The 23,766-nt window shown below is 45.1% G+C and overlaps 1 protein-coding gene across 2 annotated transcripts in view; it reads right to left on the minus strand.

The window, feature by feature from the left end:
• Positions 1–23,766, minus strand: part of HAO1 (hydroxyacid oxidase 1) — a 213,168-nt gene that overhangs the window by 2,956 nt on the left and 186,446 nt on the right. Inside the window, exons 6-7 of one of the 2 annotated variants that reach the window (XM_086927692.1) lie at positions 3,177–3,335; positions 3,027–3,096 (exon numbers count right to left, since the gene is read on the minus strand). In XM_086927692.1, the coding sequence (XP_086783818.1) occupies positions 3,027–3,096; positions 3,177–3,335 (229 nt within the window). The remainder of the gene's footprint in view (positions 1–3,026; positions 3,097–3,176; positions 3,336–23,766) is intronic. The other variant, XM_086927693.1, reaches the window with a different exon arrangement.

Consider the following 23,766-nt stretch of genomic DNA (forward strand, 5'->3'; position numbering starts at 1 on the left):
CCTGCTTTCTCATGGCCTGCTCTGACTCTTCTGCTTGTGATGAGTCCCTTGGACCTTGCTGGTCTCAACATTGCCCCTTCTTTTCTTTCCACACATGTTGCAGCTGCCAGGGCTTGTCAGTGCTCCCGCCGGCCACCGAACCCGTGGTTCTTGACTTTTGATGTGGGAAAGCTCGTGCATGGCTCCTGGTCTTCCTCAGCATCACCTGGTTCTCACAGCTGCAGCAACAAGGTCACTGTCAACTCCTTTGAACTGCCTGACATTGATGAGCATTGCTCTTGCATGCCTATTGGTCACCTCAGAATGGCATAGACTCTATCTCCTCTGCTTACAGGTTCTTCTCTTCAAGAATCCACTCTTAGATTTCACCGGACACCAGGCATCTTTACTGAAGTCCTCCATTATGGTCTACGGCGGTTTCCAACATGAATTTGCACCTATGCATCCGGCTTCCCTGGTGTAGGTATGCTGATTCCTGTGGAATCCACAGATAGGGTGAATCTCCAAACTATTGTCTTCCATGGGGTTTCTTCAGGGTCCACTGGGAAGGATCATTCTTCTTCAAAACTGCAACCACAACTTTACAGTTGACCGCTATTGAGTATGCGGCTATGTTTCTACTCTGCACGCAGCCTCTGTGGGGTTCCTGGGTACTTACCTTGGGTGGTTCCTTGTGCCCCCAGTTCTTCTGAGTGTTCTGGTACAAGTCCCAACTTGGGACGCAGTTCGCATTCCACTTTTTTAGCATATGGTTTAGTCTTCCCCTGGAGGCCACTGTGGATTGTTTTGACTTACCTATTTGCAATTGAAGTATTATGTGTATTTGTGTTTATATCTCTGTGTAGGAGATATACAAATGTGTTAGTGAGTGTTGTTTAATAAATAGACATATTTATATATATATATATACACTGTGTCGTTCTTTTCCGTTTAATCTACACTGCATGATTAGACCTGGTAAAATAAGCTGCTTAATACTCCCTCTGAAGAAGCCTTAAGGCTGCTCTCCACAGCTACCACATAGAGAGCTTTCTAAGGTTGTCTAAGACCACTAAAGTCACCATGAGGGTTGTCTCGAGAAGGGCAAGGTGCTTTAAATAAATAAGTGTGCACCACATACTTAGCCAGCCTCCTACAATCATCAAGATAGCAGTGTATGCACATCATCTCCTACATGACTACCAATCTGCCTTCAGGTAAGGCTACAAATCATATACAATAAACTCCATCCACTTTTCAAACCGTTGATCATCACATTTTTAGCCATACCTTCAAGTCTCAAATTTGATTAAGAGGCAATGACCTTCACTGCTTCTCTTATCTTTAAAACCAACACCAATTTGCTCACATTGCCACTCTAAGTCTCATAATATCCCTTTTACCTCAGTGTTGTCCAGGGTTTCATCAAATTCCCATCATCTTCAACCTGTCTTGGAGCTACTTGGGATACTACTCACTAATATCAGCATTAAAAGTCTCAACTACACCAATACATCACATCTCTACTTGAATGCTTCCTCACTTGCAGACATCCAATGCTTCAAAGATTGCCCTCCCCTCAACTGAAGATGGATGTACTGTTCCTACCTGAAGTTCTGCCCTTCCAAGATGTAAATCCTACTATTGACCAAGAACAACACGCAGCAATTTTTCATGCTTGCTTCAATGACTTAATCTTGGATGGAATCAAACTTTAACTTTCACCCAATCGCAAGTCACTCAAATTCTCCCTGGGCACTGCCTCACCTTCAATAACTTCTCCCAGAATTCTACTTCATAACTGCTGTTCAAGCCGTCAGAATCTTGTGTCTGGATGGTGGAAATGCCCTGCTCCAAGGCTCCCCAAATTCCACACTGCCCCCTCCCACAAGGGTACCCTACAGGCTGCAACACACTTCATCAAGGGCCTGAGGATATATGATGACATGAATGCACCATACTGGATCTTAACTGGCTTCCTTTGCTAGCCCAGAGTATTTTCAAAACCAGCTAACACATCTGAAAATCCACCACAACCTATCTGGCTGACATTCTCAGCACATCTGCAGCATAGGCATCTTCAAACTAGATATTATAGGCCAGATGTAGGTAATCTCAATTTACCTATTCTCAAATACCGAATCATACCGATTCAGTATTTAAGAATAGTAAATGGGATGTAGGTAATTTTTCGGTAAAAATTACCGAATCGGTACGTTTTGGTAATTACCGAATCGGTAATGGAGGCCCATAGGAATGAATGGCAATTGCTGAATCTGTAAATACCGATTTGGTAAAAGGGGTGAAACATTGAAGGGTGGCAGGGTGTCACTTTGACACCCTGTTGCACCCCTCAATTATGTTTGGGTGCACATGTGGCACACATACATGCCCTAAGGGCATGTATTTCTGCCACATCACACTGTTGGAAAAGCAAAAAAAATGCTTTTTCAAAGGTTTTCATTATTTACCACCAGTAGTTGGTGGTAAATATCGAATCCTTAACTGAGGAATGCACCAACTTGAGTGCTCCCTTCATCCTAGATTCAGTAATTTACCTAATCCGTATGTTAAGAATTCAGTATTTTACCGAATCCTTAAATTACCGATTCGGTAAAAAACCGAATCCTAAAAAAATGCCAGCTACATCTAAAAAGCCCAATACCGGTCAGTAATGGCCGAAATTCGGTATTTTCGGCCATCACCAACCTGTATTGGGTGACCTACATCTGGCCCTAGATGTCTGAGCAGTGTTGGGTGCTGGCTGGAGGACGTGAACTGATTTTACTATATATATGAGAATTGCATAATACCTCACTAAAATAAATGACATTGTCATCCCCATTGCTGTCCTAGAAATGGCCAAGAAGCAACAAAAAGTAAACAAAGTTGAGCACACATCCACATCATCTACCTTCTGTGCTTTTATGTTAAAAATTAAAACGTTGAATGTAATACATTAGCAAATTATTTTTTGACCATTAACTTGTCTTTTTAGTGTAACTGCAACAATGAGTTTTGTAATAAAAATACGTGGGAGCATTCACCTGCAAGAGCCATAGATAGTCTGAGTTCTTCCATCAGCATTTGTAGAACATCATGAACTCCGTCTTCACCCTATTTATATTTAAATAAATACCACAAATGAAATGCATATTGTGCAGTCACAATATTTACCCACACAATGACCTAATTACCTGATATGCTAATCCCCAAAGAATGGGTCTTCCAATGAAGACAGCCTTTGCACCAAGGGCTAATGCTTTCAGGACATCAGTGCCTTTTCGGACTCCACCATCCAGATATACTTCAACTTTCCCTTGAACAGCCTCAACAATTTCAGGCAAGACATCAATCTAAGTACAAAATAATAAAATCGGGGCAATCAAAAATTAATTATTTATTTAAATGACAAATCAATACGTTCATGAGTCACAGTGACACTGCAAGCCGTCCTGAAAATACCATCAACTATCACAGCATCAATCAACTGCTTTTCTACTTATGACTGAAAGAAAGAATGTCTATAGGGCAAATAGTACCACAAAAATATTCTTGGTGCTTTGCTATTTATTTGTTCTTTCATTTTCATCTACTCTGAAAAGCTACAGGATTGCCCACAAATGTTTCTATCATATGTGGTGTTTTTTGCTTACTACTCGGATACCAATAAGGAGACCCTTGTCACCTTCCAAGTCTATGGTTAACTGCAGGGTGACGCTGTGGCTACTGGGAGGATTTGGCCTCTATGGCTGAGATACCCGCCACCCCCTCTCAACACAATCATCCCCAAGAATTGGGAAACCGGAAACAGTTCTTGAACTTTTGGAAGGCGGGAAGGGAGTTACCCTTCCCGGCCGTATTTATTAAAATATGAAACAAAAATAAAACATTAAAATAACAGTTTCATATTATGTACAATTTCATTTCCACATTACGATGTTTGGCTAACCTTAACAGATCTCTAATACAAAGGTTCTCCTAGCCGAACTAACATCCTACAAAACATTTGACTTGAAATTGTACATCCTAACGTTAAGGGCCAACGGCAAGGTCGTAACCGGTGTCAGATCCCTAAACCAGAAATACCCCCTTCACTTGTGAGAGGAGCGACCGCACAGAGGCGTACCTCAAGTGCATCTACCAATTTCCCTTTGTACTTGACGGGGGCCCCAATAAACTCGACGCCATTTAACGGTCGTTCGAGGACTCGTGTGAGGTGTCTAAAAGGTAGCGTAAACCCCCTCCCGCACCCCACACAACTTACCCATCTGCCGTCGCAGATGTCCTGGCCCCGGGAAATTCCCCAGGAGGGGCCGTAGCCCCTCCTATCCAGGAAGGGGCCTTGACCACCTTTCCTTTCCTTCCGGCGGCCTCTCCTTAGACAGGATCGCCTCCCCGTTGAGGGGCCAATTGGCCACCTCCCCCGAGCGCTCCCATCCGTAATGGGTGACGCCCCCTCATAGGGATCTTCGAATTACTGCTCACCGATCATGACCTTACCGCCACAGGCCGGATAGTTGACCGGCTATCCGGACCCCCCACAAAACACTCCTACCTAAAGGTCATGCTGTAAACTCCTTAACCATGCTATGAAGTCTCCTATGAGTAACTCGTTCCCCACCCGGGACAAATGAACACCGTCCCCCAAATACATACTGTCCCCTTTGATACAACCATGCGAAACAGAATGCAGTGTATTTGAACGAAACAATCTACTCACTTTGTTATTTATCTTCCTTACTGAATGATTTAATGCAGTAACCGAAATAGCCCCCCGCCACACTTTCCGTGGGATCATATGGGACCATGCAATTGTGCACCCTGGAACTCTCCTTGCCAACCAACTTACTGTGGAAAGCATTGCCTCAAGAAGAAGTCGTCTACCAGTGGCCACCAGATCGTTACCCCCAAGATGGACTATGATTATAGACGGCGGTGACCTTGTCCGCTCTAACAAACCCTCAAAAAAGAATTGAAACTGGTCAATACAGAGCCTGCCCTTTCCGTAGAAGGACACCCTGTACCCGTATTCCCCAGCCACGTGAATCATATCACCTGCTTTGAATACGTCCGCGGCACGCCTCACATATGAGTGGCCCACGACCCACACCTCCTTATTCGCAGACGGTGATTTCTGACCGCTGATCCCCAGGAGTCGGGTCGACAGTACAGTCCGCCCCGCTTCGTAAGCTTGCGTAACTGAAAATCAAACAGAAACAAGAAGCGTGAGTATATCATTACAGCTTCACAACATGTGCAACCGCACATACCTTTTATAACAGTTCGAGGACCAACGCCCCACACGTTTTACTTGTTCCACACTCAGACCCCTGGCTGTAGCCTCAGTAGCAGCCCCTATCCGAAAGGAATGGGTCCCGAACTCGCCGGGGTTCAAGCCCGCGGCCGAAATCGACATCGCAAGCACCCTCTGGAACTGAAACCTCGTCAGTGGGGTGGCGTCAGTGTGTCTCAAGAAGGTCCCCCCCCATGCTGCAACCCTCTGCGTCAAATATTCCTCTATGCATACCACAGGGCACATGGAAGACCCGGGGATCCTCTGGATGATTACACAGTCCCCGATTGCACCTTGATCGGATTTGGACCTAACAAATGAGACCGTCATCGTCTCCCCCCTGACCTGAATGTGCTCCCGGCACAATCCCCCCATCGTATCCCTCTTGTTCTTCGCCACTAGTTCGCTTACCCGCATGGCCCCATGGAATGCTAGCGCAAATGCGGCTCGGAATAACACAGTTTCATACTGGGATGAACATGTTGCAGGGAGTACGGAGGATAACAGGGCCAACCTATCCAGACCTATCGGGTGCCTCTCATCCACTCTGCGACCCTCAAGGCGTTGCCACCCACGTAGCGCTTTCTGCACAACGAAAGAAACTGTCGGGTCCTGGATCCCATGAGCCTTTGCCATAAAGGAAATGGCGGCCCGATGCCTCTGGGCCGTAGCTACTGGTTTGCCTGCCTGATGTAAAGAGAGCAGAAATTGTACTACAAACTCTTCCTGACCCCAAAACTCTCCCCTAGCAGTACCCAAAAAGGCCCAATAGGAACGGAACGCCCCTTCATATGCCTTCCTCGTCCTGGGTGCTAAACTCTCTCCCACGAGGTTTCGTAGTTCGGGGCACCGAGAGACCAGAGAGCTTCGGGAAAGGGTGCCGCCACCGGGTCCTCTGTGGGCAGAAAACCCCAGAAGGCCTGCATACGGAAACGAGAAAGCGCATCAGCCGCTTGGTTCATCACCCCCGGCACATGTCTTGCCCTAAACAGTACATTCAGTTGCATGCATAACAACACAATCTCCTTGAGCAGTCTCAGAATCAATCTGCATCGTGCTGCCTGACTATTGATACACTCAACCACGGTCATGTTATCGGACCAGAACACCACAGAGTGATCACGGAAACCCCCGGGCCACGTTTTCAGGGCCACCAAAATCGGAAAAAGTTCGAGAAAAGCAATGTTACTCGTCAATCCGTACTCATGCCACCATGACGGCCATTTTTGAGCCGACCATTGTGTACCAAATATGGCACCAAAACCTATACTCCCCGCCGAATCTGTCCAAAGGCCCAGCTCCTCGGAGGACACCGCTGGTTTGTTCCAGACAATTCGACCATTGAAATCCGCCAGAAATGCCAACCAAATGCGCATGTCCTGGCGAACCTCTGCCGAGAGTCTCGTGCGGTGATGTCCTTCCTTCAGGCCGACCATGGCTTGTGCAATCGAGCGGGAAAAGGGGCGCGCCATTGGTATCACTCTAAGGGCAAAATTCAACTGACCCACCACCTGTTGCAATTGATGCAGGTTTACTTTTGTTGCACGAATACATGTCTCAAGGGATAACCTGAATTTCAACACTTTTTCCTTGGGTAATCGAAAACAACCTTCTACCGAGTCGAGCTCGATCCCCAGAAACTCGATCAAGGTCGAGGGCCCCACAGTCTTACCTGGCGCCAATGGCACACCAAATCGAATCATTAAGACACAAAATTCCTGTAAAACCTGTCCACACTCAGGATCCCCGGCTGCCCCCAAAAACAGAAAGTCATCGAGATAGTGCATAACATGTTGAAAACCTGTCTTCCTTGTGAATACCCACTGCAGAAAACAACTGAACTTCTCGAAATAGGCACATGAAATCGAGCACCCCATTGGCATACATCTATCCATGTAATAGCGACCCTGAAACATGAAACCAAGAAGACGCTGATCGTCTGGGTGTACCGGGAGCAACCGGAACGCTGACTCGATGTCTGATTTCGCCATCAGCGCCCCGGGCCCCAGGCGATTCAACATGGCTACGGCCTCATCGAAAGATGCATACCGCACTGAACACACTTCCGGGTCTATCGCGTCATAGACGGAAAGACCACGTGGGGCTGACAAGTTATGTATCAGCCGAAACTCACCCGGGTCCTTCTTGGGGACCACCCCTAGAGGGGAACAAACAAAGTTAACAACCGGTGGCAAATCGAATGGACCGGCAACACGACCTCGAGTCACCTCCTTCCCAATCTTTACCTGTACCACCGCCGCGTGCTGCAAGACCGACAGTTGGTTCTTACAGTTTGCTACACCCTGAAAATCCCCCACTGGGATGCGGAAACCATATGAGAACCCGTTTCGCAACACCCCAGCGGAAGCATGATCCGGGTATTCGTTGAGCCAAGGAATCATTGCCATGGTATCAATCGGGGTAGGTAAAGGCGCCCCTCGGACTATATCAGACCTGTTTGGCGCCTCCCTTACCACCGTTATCACCCGTTTTGGCTCTGCACAAGGACTCAGGATGGGATGGCTGCCCACACCCCCCACACTCATGTCTGAATTTGCATGACCCCTGGGGCCTCGTACATTTCCCTCTGTAAAAATTCCAACAGATCCCCCTTTTCCCTGTGTTGCCACTCGGTTTCGAGTGGTACTCATTACCTGCACCCGTCCGAAAGGGCGTCCCAGAGTTTTTGGCGGGAAGATTCTCCTCCGTTACTCCCTACCAATGGTACCTTCAACATTCCTGTACTCTCCATTTTTTGCCATGACACGGAGTCGTAACAATCCCAAGTCAACAATGGGTTGTGTTCCTTAGCTTTTCTAAAAAGATTGTCATAGCAGAACCACTGATTGCCCCCATATGCCACAAAATACTCCATAATACGCGACTGATAAATGGGTAACTCGGTCAGCAACTCGGGCCTGCGCTCGCCCATGATGGAGGTAAATATGCCCCATGCTCTGCCCCAAGTACCAATGTTCTCGTCAACCTTAAAGGCGGCCATTTTTGCGCGCCAAACACTCGGGTGCATGAGCTCCTTTTGGCTCTTCACATGCTCTATCTCATAATGGTCGGTAAGCAATGAAAACATGTTTACATACTTATCCGCCCAAATCAATTCCTTAATTTCTAGCGGGACATGCTGGGCAATCTTCTCCCTTCGAGAAGGTACAGACCCCTCCCCCGCAATCGGCAATGGCCGCTTACCTGAAGTAGACCCCGTGCTTGTCGCCGAACTTGGGCCTGCTGTACTTCCAGCCGCCGGAACCTGTGGGGGAACAGAAGATGTTGCCTTCGCAGCCTCCCTAGATTCCCGCAGTTGCCTCATTACTGCCCGGGCGTCGTCAGCCGTGGCGCCCTCGCTATCTTTTCCCAACCACGCTGCCAATTGTGCCACTAACTCGGGGGGCATATCCTCCCTGTTCACGGGGGTGACCACCACAGGAATTGGATTCCCCTCTTTTGGCACCGGGATTGGCTCCTCACGTGGGGTATCGGGAACCGGGGTGTCTCCCCCAAGTGCTCCCCTTCTGGGCCTCTTGCTTTTTCCACCGGGGACTGCTCCCTGCAAAGGCCGTTTCGTTCCTCCCGCCCCGTCCTTAGCCTCCACCTTTTTCTTCAGGTCGGCTATCTCCTTCATGAGCATGCGGAGCATCTGCTCGGTACCGACCCGCTTTCCGACTTTCTTGGGCATTCTCAGACGGGATATCTGTAAGACAAAAGAAAGATTACAAAGCTCAAAATTGGCTCTTCGTTCCGTCTCGAGCTCACGTGCAGCGGGGAGGTGCAGCTTCAGAGCACAGGAACAAGAGGATGCTTTCTTGGCTTCCGCTCCTTTTATCCGTCTTCAGGGCGGGCGTAAACCCGCCCCCGCCTGCCTCCGAGGGCGTGGCCGGCCGCGTCGGTGTCTAGGCCAGCCCACTCTAGGGCGGGAAAAAGGCGCGCCCCGGCTACGCCGCTTCGGGCATACCAGCCGAGACTCGCCTCCCGCCCAAGATGGCTTCCCGGGGGGATCGTGGTACTCCACCATACGTTCGGGGGGACCGAATGGTCGCCCCTTTCCATTCTCAGGCGATCAAGTAAAGTGAGTGAACAGACCTTTGTGCTCAGTCCTTGACTGTTTGCAGGATCAATGGCCCTTTGGATTGCCTGTACTAAAGGTCCTTTCCAGGACATAGTTCAAGAGCTACAACAATTTCACTTTGAGAATTTGGCGTTAAGGTAGACTTTGCTATGGAGTCCTACTAATTATTCAGTAGTCCCTTCAGGTGTCCCATACCTTTCTTGGGAGTCAGGGAAGTTAAGAGACGTTTTAGAATCTCTCACAATGCATTTTGCATTCCTGCACAATTTTGTCAAGATCAAGGAAAAGTTATTTTTTTATTTGTTGCCATATTGGACCTGGATTGTCCTGGGCAAATATTTTAGAAATTAATTCAGCATTTAAAATGATGTATGACTGTGCTTACATGGGGTATTCAGATGAGAAAGCTTTGTGCCATATTTCCTGAGAAATTGAATGCATGTTTTGACTTATATGAGATGCTTTTATCGATTAGAGGCGCTAACAACCGGGGTTTAAAGAACACTGATTACCCCTTTTCAACATGGCCTGAGTGAAGAAAAAAGATAAGTTGGTTTGTTCACAGCATCCTAAGTTTTTGTTGTCAATTTATTGCTTTGTCATTAATAATTGAGCCTAGATTATAAGACACGTGCCAAGAAAAAAATGATGGACATTCTAGCATGTCAAGAAGATTTTATGTAGTTGATCAGAGGTTTCATTGGAACCCTTGCCCAAATGCGAGTAGAGGCAGCAGGGCCAGACTGGGAACATAAACCAGCCCTGGCAAACCAGCTGGTCATGCCCGGGGTGGGGGAGGGGGTGCTAGTGAGAAGCACCAGCCCCATTGGGAGTTAGAGGGGGTGCTAGTGTGAAGCACTGCTGCTGTTATTGTTACAGTGGGGTGATATTGCAGCAAATCCGGCCCCCTATAACAATATCGGCCCTCATTGCTCCAAACCCGGTCCCCACCCTTCCAGCCCACCCAGAAAAAAAAAGCCTGTGCCTGGTACGACCGCTCTAGCCCTGAGAGGTAGTCTGGGGATATCTAACTGAAGAAGGAAAGGAATGCTGGTGAAAGGTAGGGCTGTGTCTGTATTGTGGTCATGCGGACATATGATTAAAAAAATTGTGAGTTGTCTTCAATATGAAAGATAATACTGATAAAAAATATGTTCCTTCTACCAATTGCTATAAGGAGAGAAGATCAAAGAGTTGTCAATGGTTCTGCATTGTTGAATAGTGGCAACTGTAGAATGTTGATTGATTAAGATTGGTCTAATATGAATAATATTCCTCAGAAACTTAAGAGGACTCCTGAAATGATTCAGATTTTTGATGGTTCACCATTAATTTTAGGTCCAATATGTGAAGCCTCTTTTCCATTGCAAGGCTTTTTGGATCTTATAGTAAATGATTGTCTCTCACCATGAAGATATAATTGTTGTCATTCCTTGCTTATAAATGAATGATCTGTATGTAAGTTGGTCTACTCGAGCAATGTCTGTCATCACAGTTTTGTCAGTCCTATAGTTATGCTTAAGGAAACTTTTTCTCTCTAATGGGTGAGATTAATGATTTTACTTTGCATTAGATTGTTGCTAATATCTGAACAATGGCACTGCAGTACTACTATGGTTATTCTCAATTTTATAAGCATAATGTTGTTGCTCCTCATGGAATAATATTGTTCTATATTAATCAAACATGGTGCTATTGTTCATTGTTGGTATGTTTACTCTATAACTGAAAAGTAGGAGACTCTGAAGGCTTTTGAGTTGTTTAATGTGCCTGGCAGTTGTCAGTGAACTATGTATATAATATTCTCTGATGTCTTGAACCAGTTATTATTGCTCTACTTGAATTATATTATGATCAACATCAAGAACATTTGAGTTTGGTACAGGCAAGTACCAATTTCAGATTTCAGTAAACCTGAGAAGTGTGACTTTGGGAAAGAAGAAGTTGAAATCTTGTTATTATTCTGGAATAACTTAGATTTGAAGAAAGTTTGAGGTACTTTGGATTGACACGTATCTTCTAATATAATGCATATTTGTTTTGTGAATATATAAAGAACTTTGCATAAATACAACATGAAGAAAGCATTTCATTAGGATGGGAAGCAGAACTCAAAAGCTATTTACTCAGGCTTTTATTTTATGTCAACTTCATAATGTTTGTTGTGAAAACAGACACGTGAGAGATCAAAAGTAGTAGAAGTTCTGTCTCTTATTTGTCTCATATTTTGAAGGAATAAAGCTATTTAGTTCTTCAAAGAGGATGTTTATCCATGAACTACTGAATTAAGATATTTTGATGGGCGTAATAGAACCATTTTAAATTTAAACTGTTCATAGGAGATTGCAGTGATAGCCAAATCTTTAATGTTACAACGATTTGGGATGTAAAGAAGCTGTTGACAGTTGTTTTATTTTCTTGTTAACCAGAGACACAGCTCACTTATGAATTAAAATGTGGTTGCTTCTACATTTTTAGCGCGATTAGTTATTATCTCTAAAAAAAGTTGAAATGGTTTAAGAACCGATGAGTCCAGGAGAGCAAGAAACGTTTTGAGTAAAGATCCCTTTAGGTCAATTAAATGAATTCATTTTGAGGCAGTAAATATTTGTGCCAACTATAGAACTACTGTTGGATTTGCCGTGACTGACTATTTCAGTTCACAGAGGAGTTAACATTGGTTGGATTTTGCAATACAATCTTCTCATTTTTATAGCTGCCATATGTGGTATTCTCTTAAATACTGTGATGTCACAAATTTTATGGAACAGACTAGATAAATAATATTGATTTTTAAAGTTTTTTTTAAAATAATATAATTTAAAACAATAGATGGGCATAGTATCCTTTTAAATATTTAGTTGCGGTTTATTCGTTTATTCGTTTTTCCGTTATTAGTTTTTTTATGGAGCCATTCTGTTTATTAAGACTGTTGAAAGTTAACCACAGCTGTTCGCCTACAACCAGTGGCCGGCAGTGGAATAAAATTCAAGACCATGACACAGCTGTTTGCCTACAACCCTGGGGCCAGCAGCGTAATCATGCCAGTCTCGACCGGCATTAAACGCGAGTTAACTTGATAACAAATTAAAAACGTACCTGTCAATCGGCCGGGTCCCTTGTTTTCTCAGCACCTGCTCCTGCTCTCCTGCCTCCGGCAGCAACAGGAAGCAGGCAGCCTCCCTCCCCTCCCCTAAGCAACTCACAGTGCTGCAATGGCAGCATTGTAATTGGCGGGGACACCGCCCAGCCATGGGCTTACGGGGAGGCCATTTTCTCCATGTAGGCTGCATTGCAGCCTGCATGGAGAAAGGGCACAGTGCGCACGGCTGGTTTGGGTGGCCCCAGAGGGCTGACCAAACAGTCATTGCACCCTCAGTAGTGGGCACACCACTCTTCCCCTGCTCATAGAGCTGCCCGCCCACCTGCAACTAAACATGAAATGGTAATAACAGGAAGTTATTACCTTTTTATGTTTTTGCTTCTCGCACTGTGAGAAAGCAGTGGGGCGACGCTCCACCACCCTAGTGCAGGAGCTGCCCCTAAATCAGACAGAGTTTTATAATCTGAAATTATAACAAAATAAAATAACCCATACCCATTCCCACTAACCACAAAGAGTGTCCCTGCTGTGCCTAAGAGGTAAAGACACTACTAAGAGGAAAGGATCTATATGTAGTCGGAAATAGTCATTAGTCAGAGGCAGGGGACTTTTTAGGAATCAAGCCAAGTAGTCTCAAAAAGGAGAGGTATGTCATATCTCTAAATTTAGAGGATAATATTTTATAAATGGGGCCCATCTGTCAGCAGAGAAAGTAGATGTAGAGTCCAGACGTAAGCACAATTTCTCCATTCCCAGGATAAACCAAAAGGTATGATCCAGGATTTTATTGGTCCCCCAAAGGGACAGGATTACTTGGTGATGAGGACACAAAGCCAGTGCCATTTGTCTACCTCGGTGGAACATAAGGTAAAGGTCAGAGGATTCGTAAGTCCTAAAATGGTATATGCAGGAAACCTGGGGATGGAGGTGTGAAAAGCGGTGTCAATGTTAGAAAGATTTGGTCCCAGAATCTGGTAAATTTTGGGCAATGCCAGAGGAGATTCAGGAGAGTCCCCGGGTTTCTACACCCCTGCCAGCAATCACCGTCCCATCTGTGGATTCGGTCTGGTGTCATATACCAATAGGAGACACTCTTAGGTAGTTTTGGTACTGGCCATATTGTGTCCTGTGTGATGAACTATATAGACAATGTATTCCCATTCCCTAGGGGTAAGGGCCCACCCAAGCTCTGTTCCCGTTGATTCTGGCCCTTAGGACAGGAAAGTAGTTAGGCAGATAGCCCTGCCACCGCATCCTCTCCTTTAAGGATAGAGCTTATGACCGGAGAAGAGTATAAGACCCAGGCTCTGTGCTTGCATTTTAAACAGACCTCATTCCAGTTACTTGAACCCGCAACAGCTTTGTCCATGAAAGACCAATGCTTGAAGGATAGAGGGTGGTTCCATTCCACCAAAAAAAGGAGTTGCACCACTTGGAAGTAATGAGGCACCATAGGGACCGCAAAGTCCCCTTCCGTTTTTGGATGATAGAGTACTCTGTGATGGAGGCAAAGTCTCCTGCCATCCCACAAGTATTGATTTATCTCTTGATGTAAGGAACGCAAAGCCTTAGGAGGAAGGATCCGTGATAGTGTCTGAAATATGTATAAAATACACAGAAGTATAATTATTTTTATAGCTGATATTCAGCCAGTCCAAGATAGCCAAAGCAGTTTCCATGCAGCTAGCACTCTACATGCCTGAGAGATTAGAGCCAAGTAGTTATAAGACAGTCTTAAAAAGAGGGCTAGCCAGTTTGAAACCAAGGTATTCAATGGAGTTCTTAGCCCATTCCAACAGAAATTGAGCATGCAGGACCAATTTGTGTGCAGAGTCAATAGAGAGAGATTCAAAATCAGCCATTTCCGTAGATTTGTTTTAAAACAAGAACACTTGCCGAATAGTTGAAGCTCAGAAACCAGCATTGGGAGTGAGAATATAGGATTGGTTATGAACAAGATAGCATCATCAGCATAAAGTTTAATAAGATGTTGGTCACCCCGAAATCCAACACTGGTGATGTCAGAATTGTCCCACAGCCGCTGCGCTAAAGGCTAGATATATAAAGCAGAGAGGAGAGGAGATAAAGGGCTTATTTATGCCCCAGGGCCCATGTTTATATTAATGTAGGGGGGCACATGGACTCCCCGGGCCCAGGTCCCTCCGCCTCTCTGGATCTTTACATTAAAAAATGGATAGTGGATGCCGGGCAGACCCCCCTAGCCCCAGGGACTGCACACCTCCTTGGGGCCAAATCCTTTCTTTAAATGAAGGAGGGGGGCTCTGGGGACAACCACCACCTCCCCAGGACTGGCCCATTTACAAGAATGGAGGGTGGCCATGCGCCCCCCCTCCTGGAGCCATGTATAGGTCTGGGGACTGTGACCCCGCCCCCACCCCTGGTTAGGTCTTGCTCCACCCTTGTGAGATAGCTTTTGCTTGGTGGGAGATGTGATAGCTCAGCCAGGCGAGAAAACATAACTCCACTCCCAGCATGCAGGAGCTGTCAAACTGCTCCCACCTGCTGGGAGCAGAGTTTTCGCTGTTTCACTGCCCGTTGTCAAGTGGGCAGGGAAGCAGAAGAAAGGATTGTTCTAACACACAGGGAGCTGCATATTTAGTAGGTCCCTATGTGAGTAATGCTGGTTCCCGCTGGAGGCGTGGAGCTGGCAATGGCCACAGGGGCATTCTAGCTCCCCAACTATCTTCTAAATACCACACTGGGTGCCCTGGGTGGGGCCAGAGTACCCAGATAGATGTGGCCAGTCCCTGGGAGATGGGGTCCCCGGGGCACTCGGCCTCTATTGAATTATAGTAGGGCCCCAGGGGATGGGGTTCCCAGGTTCGAAATTGGCTTGGGAAGAGGGGCCGTGCAGCCCCCAATCAGTTGTGGCCGGGTCTCGGGATGGGGCCCCTGGGGCCATTCTAGCCCTTATGCTTATTTCAAAGCAATTAAACCTTAACAGAAAGCACTTACAAATAAAAAATAGCAGCTGCCCAAGCTAAATCTCAACTTCTATAAATGGGCAAGCAAGTGTATTTTCTTGGCAATTCCACATTGAAAGACGATCTGAAATGCTCAGTGGAGGTGAATTCATTTTTGAGTTATTGGAGGCAATGTGTAGTGACCGTAACGAGTGGGTGCTTTTTTACCCTTACCTAGTGAGAACAGAGTCCATGGTGTTCTTCCTTTAAATTGCTACATGTATTCAAATGTAAAAATTACTTCCTGCCTTTGACAGGCTGTTGACAGCTTAACAAGAGGCCCCCCCAATGGGTTTCCTGCCAATTTTTGGTGAGGCGATCTTGATGCTAGGAATATGAGGGCATCTCCACCAAACAAAGTAGCACTTGCATCATATAGTTAAAATGAAAGAATCTTGTTTGCTGAAGAGTTACCTCTTTGTAGTCTTGTTGTCTTCTCGCTAGGAGAATTTATGTAATCACATATTTCTGGATCAAAAGTAAGCCTGGGCAGTTAACTCCGCTCAGTTTGCAGAGTTTTTTGCACTCCGTGCAATGCAGTGCGTAGTATTTTCCTCTATCAAGCTCACCAAAGTTAAGTTGGCAAGTGAGGGAAATACAATGCTAGCCCACTTCCCAGCAAGATTTCTCATTGCGGATGGTCGCTAGGCTCAATTTGAGAAACCTTCAGTTCGCGTTCAGGAAGCTGCCACTCGAGTACAACTTCTACTCGAGTGGCAAAAAGAAGCAGCACCTTTTTGCACTGTGCAAGATGCAGTTCACGCTGATTTTACAGCATGGGACATACATTCGGCACTAAAAATCATTGTGCACAGCGTGAGGTAACCCACTCCGCTTCTCGTGGAACTCCAAGTAGCTTGGCAGAGATTTTTGTCACTTCTCGGACTTCCGCACTCCGCTTAGAACTAATAAAAAAGGACCAGGAACAATCGCATTGCCAGAACGCACACAAGGTCACTGGTGACATTTCCTCATGCTCCTTGATGCAGCTGTAGTGTAGATTATGTACTGAATATTTACCCATGGAAGTAGCACTTAGTAATAAACCAGTAGAACGTACTTCACTTAGGTAAATATTTTGTGCAAAACTGTGGATTCTTGTTGGACTAAGTCACAGGTGCTGTTCCTTTAAGGCCCAGTCACTCACACAGCTACTGACAAATCCTCATGACACCTTGATCACGTGATCAAGTTGTCAGGGGACACTGAAACGCGTTGGTTATGCGATGACCTTAAAACTTTGACAAATAAATGAGAACACTTAGAAATGCTCGAGAGTGCGACCCTTGGCTTGTCCTCGTTGACCCCTGGCGCTTCTCGGAACGGTGCAGTATTCCTCGGCAGAGCCCCGCCGAATTTTATCAGAACCACCTCCTTCTCAGGAATGAATACGCACTCGCAGGATCTGTTCTTTCCAATTATTTATTCATTCGCAATTTTCAGCATGATAAATACGGACGCGTTTCGCCACCAAACTGGCGGCTTGCTCGCGGTGAGCAACCGTGAGCAAGCCGCCAGTTTGGTGGCGAAACACGTCGGTATTTATCATGCTGGAAATTGCGAATGAATAAATAATTGGAAAGAACAGATCCTGCGAGTGCGTATTCATTCCTGAGAAGGAGGTGGTTCTGATATATATAAATAATATAAATATTATATATATATATATATATATATATATATATATATATATATATATATATATATATATATATATATATATATATATATATATTCACTGAAAAAACCATTGGTTATAGACCATATATAGTTAGGGATTAGCATTTACAAAACCTTAATTTACTCGCACAAAACCATAGAAATTCGCATATATAGTTAGTTGCAATAACTATATATCGCGCACCCGCAATCCACTGCTGATGATGTCACATATTACATCATTCATGACATGGTCAGTGACATCACTGATGACATCACTGATGACATCACTGATGACATCTCAAATGACAAATGATTTACCTAAATTTTGTCTTTTCATTATTTAAAAACATTTTATCATTTTCATACTACTTTTATGTTTTCTTGTAAATTATAATTTGTGTATCCACCAGTGCAAAAAACAATCATTTGTGTGCTACCTCCATTTAAATCTCATAAGTACTGCACAATTTATTTAATTTATTTTACTATTTGCCCATTCCATGTATCTTATCGAAGTTGTGTCACAATTGTGCACATGTGTTTAATGGGGTATTCAATCAATCAAAGACATTTATAGAGTGCACTACTTACCCGTAATGTCTCAAGGCGCTGGGGGGAGGGGGGTGCCGTTACTGCTCGAACAGCCAGGTCTTCAGCTTCTTCCTGAAGGAGAGGTGGTCTTGGGTCAGGCGCAGGTCGGTCGGGAGGGAGTTCCAGGTCTTGGCGGCCAGGTAGGAGAAGGACCTTCCTCCTGTCGTCGCTCTTCGGATGCGGGGGACGGCGGCGAGGGCGTGGTTGGCTGATCGGAGGTGGCGTTTGGGAGCGTAGAAGTTGATTCGGTTGTTGAGGTAGCTCGGGCCTTGGTCGTGTAGGGCTTTGTGTGCGTGGGTGAGGAGGCGGAAGGTGATTCTTTTGTTGACGGGGAGCCAATGCAGGTCTCTCAGATGTCCGGAGATGTGGCTGGTTCGTGGGATGTCGAGGATGAGTCTGGCTGAGGCGTTCTGGATCCGCTGGAGTCTCTTCTGGAGCTTGGCGGTGGTACCGGCGTAGAGGGCGTTGCCGTAGTCCAGTCGGCTGGTGACGAGGGCCTGGGTGACGGTCTTCCTGGTCTCGGTGGGGATCCACCAGAAGATCTTTCGTAGCATGCGTAGGATGTTGAAGCATGCCGAGGAGACGTTGTTGACTTGCCTGGTCATGGAGAGGGAGGAGTCCAGGATGAAGCCCAGGTTCCGTGCGTGGTCTGTCGGTTTGGGTGCGGTGCCCAGGGCTGGAGGCCACCAGGAGTCGTCCCAGGCGGAGGGGGAGGAGCCCAGGATGAGGACCTCCGTCTTGTCTGAGTTCAATTTCAGGCGGCTGGTCGTCATCCACTCGGCTACCTCTTTCATCCCTTCGTGCAGGATGGCTCTGGCGGCGGCGGGGTCGTTGGTCAGGGAGAGGATCAGCTGGGTGTCGTCGGCGTAGGAGATTATGTTCAGGTTGTGTTGGCGTGCGATGGCCGCGAGGGGGCTCATGTAGACGTTGAAGAGGGTGGGGCTCAGCGAGGATCCTTGAGGGACGCCGCAGATGACTTCGGTGGCCTCTGACTTGTACGGTGGTAGGCGGACTCTCTGTGTTCTTCCGTCGAGGAAGGAGATGATCCATTCCAGAGCCTTCTCCTGGATTCCGACGTTGCTGAGGCGCTGAACTAGGGTGCGGTGGCAGACAGTTTCGAATGCCGCGGAGATGTCCAGGAGGATGAGGGCCGCTGTTTCTCCGTTGTCCATCAGGGCTCGGATGTCATCGGTGGCGGCGATGAGGGCGGTCTCGGTGCTGTGGTTGGCTCGGAAGCCAGACTGTGAGGGGTCGAGGGATCCACTTGTCTCAAGGAAGGCGGCCAGCTGCTTGTTGACGATCTTCTCGATGACTTTGGCTGGAAACGGGAGGAGCGAGATGGGGCGGTAATTCTTGAGTTCGGTGGGGTCCGCTGTGGGTTTCTTGAGTAGAGCGCTGAGTTCGGCGTGCTTCCAGCTCTCAGGGAAGGTGGCGGTGTTGAAGGATGTGTTGATGATGTCTCGCAGGTGGGGTGCGATGACAGCGTCGGGCTTGTTGAAGACGTGGTGGGGGCAAGGGTCGGTCGGAGATCCGGAGTGGATGGAGTTCATCGTGCGGTGACAGGCTGAGGGTATTTTGGCAGTAGCACTGAATTACCATATTAAGAATGGGTCTGCTCTGTTGCTTTGTTTTCTTTCTGTGGATCTAATTCAATTCTCCATATGTGCAGTGCCTTTTGTATTTATGTGCTAGTTGACTGATTATTTGTTATAATAAAGTGGAAGTGCAGGACGATTTTAACATTTTCTATTTCAAAATAAAGTGCAAGTGCACCTTTACAGGATTGGATGACTGTATGATCCTCAAATAATGTAAACATAATCACTAATATGACAGTAGTGTAGGGCCTCACATTGTACTGCTGTTCGGCCACAGCCGACTATGGGTAAGTGCCCTCTACTCTATTGGGCAGTCCTACATGGCATATTGTAGAATCTTGTTCACATAATTAAAGTGCAAATGCAAGCCAACTCCCACTATAAAGTGCAAGTGCCTTAATTGTAAATATTGTTAGAAACTTCACATGAAGTGAAAAAAGTGCATTCCCTGTATCTTTCAAAAGGGTGCTGGTGCAACATTAAAAAACAACAACGGTTCAAGTCCCTCCCAACGTAATACTTTAATATCTGCCAATACATCTTACTGTGCAAAATATTAGGACATACTTATAAAGGGCAATGTGTAAATACCAGGATATTATCTTAAAAACCCAAATGTTTACGTGACTCTTACTAAAAAATCATAAAACCATTCTATAAAACACTATAGACATACACTACTACAGTCAGTTTAATCAGAAAGGAGAATGGACACTTGTAGCTTCATAACCATTGGTTATAATGGAACACCCTCATAAACGCTCTGATATTATTTGCGGTGTATATCTGTTAACCGCCCATTATCAGCGTTATGGAATAGTCATCGGGTGCCCAATTTTGTGCTACATGCCAGCCTCATCCTGAGGCAACCTCTGGTCTGGGTAACAGTGTCTAGATAATAAAGGACACCCCCAGAGGGAAGGTGCAGGAGAAGAAGTAAAAAACAGTATCACTCCAAAAGAAACGTTAATATAAAAGAAGTGGTAGTGTTTGTTAAAAGCAAATTCGATACTGTGGTCAATCAAGTTACTGGATCACCTTATATCTTTAGAACAACGTTCGAAATGTTTCAGCTCTCTTTGGCACAGCCGGATCTATAGAGCATTCATCAGGACATACAAAACAAACTTAAGTACTTACACCATTTGTGTAGTATTTTCAACACTTGGATGAACTAATTTTTGGTTCCTAAGAAATGATAAAACAACAAACATCCATATTGTGAATGTAAAAGACGGCATCTTGTTTTAAGCTGAATAGACAAATCAACATGCATCATATTTTTAGCACTCTTGACAGGAAATAAAAACGGAAAACAAAAAGGGCATTTTGGGTTCTTATTAGTTCTATTGAGAGTTCTGTTTGTGGCACAGTGTGGAAGCAACAATTGTTAAGAAAACAGTAACAGTAAAGAGGAATGGCACACATTCTGATTGTTATCACCATCTAGAGATCTCTATATTAGTAAACATTCATGTTTTGAAAGATTGGACACGATTGATAGGCTGTGTCATTTTTTGAAGTGCTCGTTAGACTCTTGTGAAGAAATAGACACCCTTTGTTCATAGATCAAGTCGGTATCATTACGGAAATGTTATATTTTAATATGCATCATATTCTTCTTTTGTAGTAGGACTATTAGAATACTCCTAGGGTATGTCTTGTGGAGGGAGATTTAATTACATCATTGCTGTGTTGATGCAAATGCCGGCAGACTAAGTGGGAGAATTATTGTAAAGAGTAAGTGTCTGATGGAGTTACATACAGACAGAAAATGACCTTATTGTAAGGATTTTCGTTTGTCCTCAGGGAGCGTGGGTAAATTAAGCCCGAGCTAAAGAGAATAAAGGATGTATAATAACGAAAAATGTTAGGTACACGGAGTCGGGCATATTTCTATTTTGTTGTATTAGGTAGCGTATTGCCGCCATTCTTACCCACGTGTGGAAGTCTTCCCGTCCTGTGCTGGCTCTGCCCCCGGGTGTTAGAAGGACACTTCCCCTTCCTGTTTAAAAGCAAAGTTCTAATAGAAATAGGACTGCGATCCTTCGACTGTAGTCTCAAATGAGAAAAATAACCGTATTACGATATAATTGCGTAAATAAACCTTAGATTTCACTAAAATGGAAAACAAAATTGTCCTGGGCCAAAATTAAATGATAATCTCAATAGCCGACTCTGTAGTTGTAGAAGCAATCGGCTAGGTTGTAATTACTATTTCTTTTACGGGTTGTTAATGTTACTATACTTATGGCCAAGGTTAGGTTATTAGGACAGGGCGGTTAAATGTTTATTAAGACAAAACCAGCGGATGTGTCGTTACTCCTGTTAATTTTGTAATCAAGATATGAAGCAACTCCCTTATTAAATACCAGGTAATGGTTATGTTTATGATTAAGGATCAATGTCCATTCATGTAGAATTGATAAAAAGAAAAGGTGGACGATGGGGTAGTCAATGTTTCCACTGATGTTGAGTTTTTGGTTTCAGATAGATTGGGAAGTCCATGTTTACACTAGGTAGTGAGTATCTGAATTCAGATAGAGAAGAGTAGATGTTAATAGGTGTGCGATTTTTATGTGGTGTGCTGTTATTTCTGTCTTTACTTGAGGTGCAGTTCAATATGAGCACAATGGATAAGGTGGATTTAGGAAAAATGGTGCCACGGTATATTGTCGTTCAGGCCTATGAAGTGTGTCTGGAGGCGGTTCACCCACCTTTGTTTTTTTTCAAACAATATTTTTTCAGCATTGCTAGATTTGTCTGTCAGCATTTCCAACACTGTCCATCTCAGTTCTTCGCAATTATTGCCTGCTTCTACAAAATGGAAGCATAGTTTGGTGGTGTTCTTCTTCAGTCTTGTATTGCTTTTGTGCTCTCCGATTCTTAACTTTACTTTTCTGCAGGTCATGCCCACATATTTGCGTTGGCATGGGCAGCTCACGAGATATACCACATGTGTGGAATAACAATTGGTGTTTTGTCTTTGGGTCCAGATAAATGTTTCTGTAAAAATTGTAAATTGATACTTGTATAGCGCACTACTCACTCGCAAGGGTCTCAAGGCGCTTGTACGAATACCGCTGTGGAACCCATCCTGGCTTTCCCTGTGAGGCGTCCACTCCTGGGCACCCCCAAGGTGGAGGCCAGGCATCCTTAGCGTTGTGGGGGCTGTTGTGGAGATTAAGCAAGCTATTGCCCAGAGTTGCAGAGTGGGACTCCATGATTGGAATATGCACCAAGGCGAGAATTATCAGGTCCGTGGAATTTTGAGCCCAAGACCCGCCAAGGCGGGGAATTGAACTCTGGTCCCGGGCTAGACCTCTGCATCAGGGTCTGCCGCTCTAATCATTGAGCCACACTTCTCTTCTGTGAGTTGCAATGTCTTTGTTGTATTTGTGAGTTTTACATACCACGCATGTCCCACAGGGGGAGTGTCCTGTGATAGGTATCATGTTCATATGTCTGATGTTTTGCGTGATTTTTCTCTTTAACGGACGTGTGTGTACCAACACATCTTTAAGATTTTTTGTCCGTTTATTTGCGAATCTTGGTTTTGGCCAGTTGTATTTTCCAGATGAGATGAATACTGTCGGCTAGCCTTAAAAGAAAATTACTTTGAATATAATGGAGATCTGTTCCTGCAATGCCAATGCACATCCATGGGCAGTGCTGTTGCCCCTTCGGTGGCTGGACTCTATGTGAGTCAATTTGAGAACCAATTTGTACTCAATGACAACAACCCATACGTTTCCAGTATTTTATACTGGAAACGTTATATTGACTATATTCTACTAGTTTGGCAGGTTGATAAGGATTTGAACCAATTCATGGAATCGTTGAACAGCAAAGACCGTTGGTTAAAATTCACATTCACCTCAAATAATCAAAGTATAGATTTGTTGGACCTTACCATCTTCACCGAAAACGGCATATTGGAAACAAAAACATACACAAAAACCAACTGCTAAGAATAGCCTTCTGTCTTATAAAAGTTACCATCCGAAGCCCTTGCGGGATAATCTCCCCTACAGCCAATTTTTAAGGCTAAAACATAATTGCAGTAAGAAAAGTGATTACTTACAACAAGCACAGGAATTAAGCCACAAACTAAGAACTAGAGAATATACAAGATCCACCATCTCAAAGTGCCTCAAACGAGCCAGACACCAACCGAGGGAGTGCCTTCTTGTGGTAAATTTAATTACCTGGTACTGAATTTCTATGCGGTAAAGTCAATAAGAATAACTCATAATAAATAAGAGGCAAAATCCGTGATATTTGAGGTTTCTCAAAAAGGGTTTTATTCCTTAAAAAGGAATTGGGTAATTAGCATATTGGCTCGAGCCAAGGTGGCATACCGTTCCGTCACCACGCAGGTTCGGGAAGGGACAGACTGACAGAGTCAATGGTAATATGCGAGTATGCAACAATACATTATTGACAGGCATTCATATATATAGTCAATGCAT

Source organism: Lissotriton vulgaris, chromosome 6 (assembly GCF_964263255.1).
Source record: "Lissotriton vulgaris chromosome 6, aLisVul1.2, whole genome shotgun sequence".
In the NCBI taxonomy this organism is placed as follows: Eukaryota; Metazoa; Chordata; class Amphibia; order Caudata; family Salamandridae; genus Lissotriton; species Lissotriton vulgaris.